The following is a 6,804-nucleotide window of genomic DNA, read 5'->3' as shown; positions in this document are numbered from 1 at the left end:
TAGCACAGAATACTCTTGTAAGGTTACATTAATTTCAGTAACATAGTGGCGTAATTGTAATAGGCATCAAATTTCATCCATTGTGACGCATCCGATCCATTACGACGTGCGTCCAAAACACAATCGTGTGTAACTCTACCACATGTTATCATATTCATTGCAATATAGTTCCGATAATTGCGTCTTCTTACTTGAGTTATACTCCTGTCTGCTTGGAACCTTTAGCTTAAGAGAAGTTTCAAACGCCTAGCAGTTTGGTAATGCTATACAGTAGTCGATAGACTAATTTTTAACTTGATATATCGACGTAACGCTAACTCCATTTTGGAAAGAATTGTAAAATCTTAGCAGGTGTGCTTGAATTACTGGTGGTGGCTATATAATTCGGACAATCATGTACATAAGCGGACATAATCACCGAAATCGGTATAAAAGCCAGCAAGGCTTGAATGGAAATCACCAAAGGACACAAATGAGACAGAACTTGAAGCCTCAGAAAGCAAACCATCAATCAGATTGTGAGCAATCTGCGATCCTGCAGGGAATTGACAAATTGTCGGAACTATTCAAGAAAGAAATGGTAAGTCTCGTGCAATGATATATAGCGGTTGATTACGATTATTGATATGCAATGTTCTTTCCAATTCTGCACAAGTAGCCTATAGCTGACGATTACTCCTGAGCCAGTCGTGACTAGTGTCAGCCGAAAATATTCGGGTTTATGTTAATATGAATACAATATTCAATTTCTAGATAGAGGTAATAATGTTGGTCCTATGCTTCAGCTGTCTATCGCGATGAACTTTGAAAACTAGTCTACTAAGCTATATGAATCAGTGGTCAAGACATACCGCATAAGTCACACTGATTTGCAGTGAAACATTCATTATATTTTTGTTTTACGTGAAAATCACATTTGTTTGACACTTGTTGAGGCACAGTTCTTTTTCGTGTGCCAGTATTATATTGTAATGTATTAGATATGTAGGCCTAATGTGGTAGATTTTCTGGGACTAGTTGAAAATTGGGGGTTCGCCAGGCTTGTGAACAGAACAACAGTTTGAATACACGAGTAAATGTGTTACATCTTGATACACATAAAACTGTTAGATATCTTGGCATTATCATTGATGATAAACTCGGATGGTCTGATCATATCAACAATATAAAAACTAAAATCTCGCGTGGTGTCGGGGCTCTCTATCGCCTTAAAAATTTAATTACTCATCAAACTCTCAGATCAGTCTACTATGCCTTAATTCACTGCTATCTCATTTATGGGATCCTAGTTTGGGGACCTGCTGCGAAAAAACATCTGCAGAAATTGCAAGTCTTGCAAAACCGAGCCATACGAATTCTCTGTCGAAATCTAGATATGAGAATTGTAATAGCATGTATCGTAGCGTTAGAATATTGAAAGTGCAGGAAGACATTTTCAAATTTGAGGTAATGAAATTTATGCATAGCTATCATCAAGGTGAACTGCCACTATATTTTGATAATCTGTTCAAGATACCTTCAGATACCCACCAACATCATACCAGATTTTCTTCTAACTTGTCTCTGTCTGTGCAACACCACTCTACCAGTCTAGTGCAAAATTCAATCAGTTTTATTGGTGTCAATGTTTGGAATAAGCTGCCACCTAATCTCCGCAATTTAGACTCTTGTGCTTTTAAAAAACAATTTTTTCATTCTCTTATCTCTAACTACCGCTAAATTGTATTTGCGTTGTATTTCAAATTGGTCCATGATACTGTGTCTTATTTTTCCTTTCGTTCGTTAGTTTATTTTAGTTGTTTTTTTCATTACTTATCGACCGTGAAAATTGCTCCTGTCCCGGGTGGCTCGGGTCTGAAGACTATGTCATATCGAGCCTCCCGTCTACCTTGCATGTCGCATTTCACTGTTACATTTTTGTAGTGTTATGTTGATATGTAATGTATACAAATAAAGGTTCTCTCTCTCTCTCTCTCTCATCTTCGAATCATTTGTCCTGTTCGAACATCGATATCTACCATACGTGTGGATTGTGCAATTGTTAAATTCACTTAAACGCACAGAATTTACATCACATTTCCACTTGCCAGGGCGATATGAGCAGTCGAATGTCAATCATGGAAATGAAAAATGTGAGTATCATAACTCATCGTACGGCAACAGTTGGGAATTATCAGGCGGTCGTTTGTACAGGAACTGGTGTTACAACAAAACAGGAACTTGGCCGAAAACGTTGAGCTCCACAGGGAATCTGCGATCGCTTGGAAAGCTAAGGCGGAAGAACGGATGGAAAAGTACAAGCAAGCTTTGGCAAAAGTCGTGAAGTTGATCGAAAACAACGTGAGTGATTTAAATCGAACAATGCAATCGATTTGTTGACCCAACAATGGATTGTGACAAACAATTAGTCCTGGACTCGATGATTCCAGTCCAGTAGTAAGAGATGATATTTTACGAGTACTAAAATTGTACGCACCGTGCCACTAAGAGTTAATCTGTCAACGAGAATTATAGTTTCGATACCATTTTCAACTGTGATAGGCTGTATAGGTAAACCTCCATTGGTCGTATCGCAGCATACGAACATGTAGCACAAAGCTACGCAAGTTAGAGGAAATTAAATTTCTGCGATGTCGTGGTCAACGCACTGCAATGAGATAGGCGTAGTCGACAAAATATAAAGGTATCATGTATGGTTCCTATTAGGGATGGTGTGAACCTCTGAAAGGTTCAGGTTCGTGTGAACGCGAACCTTTTTGAAAGGTTCTGTGTGAACGCGAACGTGAACCTCGTGACGTCATATTGCAAATTCCAACCCTACTTTTCAGTGAAGTGATAGCTTGTATGAATGGCCACATAGTGCCACAATGCTGATCGAAGTACATATTGACGTTTTAAACGTCGCCAAATGTATCAACTGGGGCAATCAAATGATAATAAATATCCTATAAATAATCCCATAAAATCAATATCTTCCGTCGTTTTGCCAACAATTTTGACGAGGACTTGAAAGGGAATATAAGTTACGCCTTAACGGTCTAGGACAGACCGGACAATGTATTCGGTGCCTGAGAATTGCTACGTTGATATTGAGCAGAGTGTAAAACGGGTATTTATATAGCTCAGTGGTTTTACCCTATTAACAAGTTATACAGCAGTAGCCAACACTCCAATCGCCCGGATTTGGTTTTTATGATACAATAGACATATGAAATCGAGTTGGACCCCATGCTCTTGCTAGATTTTTTGCAACAGACAACAACATCAATTTCATTGATTGATTGATTGAATAAGCATCATGCGCTGACTACTTACATGTAGTGTATTTCGCTATTGATGTTGTGTGGTTGCGGGTCAAACTCGCAGCAGAGAGTCACTAAATATTCACAAACGGAAAGCTAGATATTTCGAGTAAACTTTTGTAACAAAGCAAGCAAAATGTTTGAGATTGGCAGGTGCATGCCCGGTTGGTGTTGATTTTTATATGCTACCAGCGCCATGCATAGAGTGGTGCGAAGTTGAAATGCAAAGAATTTCGACCGAAGATGTTATATAATGACGTGAAAAATTGTAATCTATGAAAAGGGTTCACAGTGCAGAACCTACCAAGGTTCGTTTGTGAACGCGAACCTCTAAATTTCTGAGGTTCACCCACAGAACGCGAACGTGAACCTCACGTTCACACCATCCCTAGTTCCTATGTTTCGAATTTGGTTAACCGCATATAGTTACGTCCGCTCGTTGTAAGAGTCAGAGAAAAAGCTTCGAGTGGAATAATTTTGACAATACCAACATGCAATATTGAAGTTTTGTACATCCAAAAGCCTATGAAATAAAATAATCGATTAATATATTTATGTTTACTTGTCAGAACGAACTACGCGACCAGAACGACGCGCTACAGCGATCGAGAATCGATTTTGACGAAAGAATGAGAATCCTGATCGATCGGAACAAGATATTCGAAAATGGCATCAAGGTTCTCATAACAGAACACGCTGACCTAAGAAGCGACCTGATAAAAGTGAGTAGCGTCGACAATTTAGTCTCTGATGGCGTCGTCACACGTGGACATAGTATAAAGTAAACGTTAGAACTCTAGCAAAAATTGAAGTAATACTCGATTGCAAGTATAAGCGACGAATTCCACACCATACCAAAACTACTCAAGAAAGTTGTTTCAAAAGGGAGATTCAGTCGATGCGATCGCATACGTTTAGCAGCTAATCGGTGACGTATGCGTTAGAAATCGCAAAATAAGTTTCGCGACCAATGCGAAATCACTATGGCGCTACAAATAGGTGCAGTTTTCGAAAATATACACTTTTATAAAGTCACCGTGATACTGGGGATATTTTACCAGGTTGGAATGCAAATTCTTATTCATTAAAGTGAAAAAAAACCACTGCCTACTTTACAAAGGCGTAAAAAGTTTTGAAAGTAAGCTTAAGGCTGCTGCACACTGGCTCTCGCGACACGACAAAACGAGAGAATCGCGCCTGTCTGTGACAAAACCATGCACACCGCGTCGCCAGACTACGCAACAAAGCGTCGGCGAGTTGCGGGCTCAGTCGCAGTAAAAAATAGGCACGCGCTCTTATTTCGACGGTGCTGTTGCAATCTTTTCGATCGTTAAACTTCCTAATTTAACATTCTCGTGTACCAGATGCGTAATTTATCTTGGATTACATGGTGAAGGCTGTGTGGGATTGACCACTGTATCCAACATAGTATCCAACAAGCCCAGAAAAAGAATGATTCAACCTCAAGTTAATAAGTTAAAGTTGGAAGAACGAAATGAAGATATATTTGATAATTAGATTACTATATGTTCACAATAAAAGATGAATAACAGAGAACATGACCGCTAGCCCGCCAATGCCACTGATATGCTTGACATTACGAAAGTACCGGTAGGCCAAGAAGAGTAGGCATATATAATATAAAGATATCTGATTGATGGACTTTGTCAGGACGTTTCAACGATCAGACACCTTGTTTATATTCTTTGTATCTTGGGTACTGTATATTGTGCATCTGCGTCTTGAGTTGAAATATTAAACTGAGTTTTCGAATATCTTAGTGGCATTATGGTGTATTCCTTATCAAAATTCAGAGCATCAGCAAAATGCTGTCAGTACACATAGAAAACACATATGTGTAGGAAGTATCTCGATGTGTTCTTCAATAGTAATAACCAAGAACCTATACTGTTACGAAATCATCAAGTTGGTACAGAACAGATAATGATACGTTACGACTCGGTGTCCCAGTGTGCAGCAGAACGCAACTACCGCGATCTTGAGCGCGACATGATCGGGGAATTACCTGTTTTAGTCGTGTCGCAAAGCCAGTGTGCAGCAGCCTTTAGAGAACTGTTACGTATAAAAGAGAAAGTGCTATAAAACATAACCACTGCAATAAATATTGGAAGTAGACAAAAGTACTCGAGTACGCTAACAAACTAGAAGTGCTACGATACATAGTAGCTTACGCCTTGGTACGCCATGCGATCACACATCGCTAGAATCTTTGATTCCCGTTCGAAAATTTGACAAGTTGGGCTTGATAATTTGTTTGTTAGTTGTTATTATTTTGATAGTTCAATAATTTGGTAACTCTAGTTCGGTAAGAATTTGAGTTATCCTTATCGAAGCGATGTCAAAATGACGGATATACCTCAACATGCAAGTTAAAGTTGGTGACTCTGTCTTTCGAAATTGTGTTTTATTCAGTTAGCCGAGAAGTCGGCCATCGCAGACAACTTCCAGAGCATCATAGACGAAGATGGTTACGATGAAGATGAGCAACGTGCTCGAGACCGCAGGGCGACTATCAAAGCGGCGATGGTGCTCGCTTATGTCGCAAGCAACACGAAACAATGAAGCTATAGACGAAAAATGAAAATCTGTTTATTAATATTATGATTTTATTCCAGTAAAAGACTCTAATATTCAAATATATTAAAAAAACATTAAAGGAATTGAATTTCATCAAAATTCGTCGACCTAGAGTTTGGGCCAACAGAAGGAGTTCGTGTGTCATCTAAAAATAGTACATTTTCGTGCCGATCATAATTTGTGATACAATTGTTGATATACAAAGTTCTTTTCAATTCTCTACTAGTTGCTGACGATTACCCCTGACGAGTGCCAGCCGAAAATATTCGGGTTCATTTCAGTATCAAGATATTATTTAATTGCATATTGAAGTTCTGTATATTAAATAAAGAGTCTCTTCAAAGACATCGAAGGGACACTGCGCTGTAAGTATAATGAGATATCAAATTGAAGTTAACAGTGGTAAAACATGATCGACAGCAATCATTTTTTGCGAAAGCCACTATATTAGCAAAGCAGCTAACAGATTTTCACAAGTAGTCCCATTTCACTCTAGCTATCTCTGTGGTATCGTGGATGTACGTCATCTACTCTTAATCCTTTCCTAAATTTCTGTTACACGTTTCTTCACGACCGCACTTTATGGTCGCCACCTCAGTATTCTTCCCATTTCTTTAGTAATTACTTCACATGATGCAGCAGCACAGACTCTCATTGCTACGTGGGTAATGCGTAATTATCTCTGTCTTGGTCTAATTTTTTTTTATAAACTTTCGATACAATATCATTGCAACTTGGTACATGTATATTGTGTAATTAGCGCTGTCTTGGTCTCATTTCTTTGGAAATTACTTTGTATGCTACATACACTCTTAACGAAAAAGCGTGTATTCGAAGAGCTTCTTGGAGGTACAGAACTTCAATATACTATTCAATTGTATTCACATTCACACACGGGTACACC

The 6,804-nt window shown here is 38.7% G+C and overlaps 2 protein-coding genes across 2 annotated transcripts in view; both read left to right on the top strand.

Annotated features, from left to right (window-relative positions):
• The window catches only part of LOC145438036 (uncharacterized), a 122,523-nt gene that overhangs the window by 76,893 nt on the left and 38,826 nt on the right, over positions 1-6,804 (top strand). The window lies entirely within an intron of this gene.
• LOC145437757 (uncharacterized) lies at positions 236-6,254 on the top strand. The gene is made up of 5 exons (XM_080315050.1): positions 236-580; positions 2,091-2,132; positions 2,194-2,340; positions 3,872-4,024; positions 5,736-6,254. The coding sequence occupies exons 1-5, from the start codon at positions 395-397 to the stop codon at positions 5,883-5,885; spliced, it is 678 nt and encodes a 225-aa protein (XP_080171176.1). The 5' UTR covers positions 236-394; the 3' UTR covers positions 5,886-6,254.

Source organism: Botryllus schlosseri, chromosome 4 (assembly GCF_051294905.1).
Source record: "Botryllus schlosseri isolate E-star chromosome 4, Bs_hap1, whole genome shotgun sequence".
NCBI lineage: Eukaryota > Metazoa > Chordata > Ascidiacea > Stolidobranchia > Styelidae > Botryllus > Botryllus schlosseri.
Note: the sequence above shows the minus strand (reverse complement) of the source record. Positions and strands in the feature narration are given on the sequence as shown.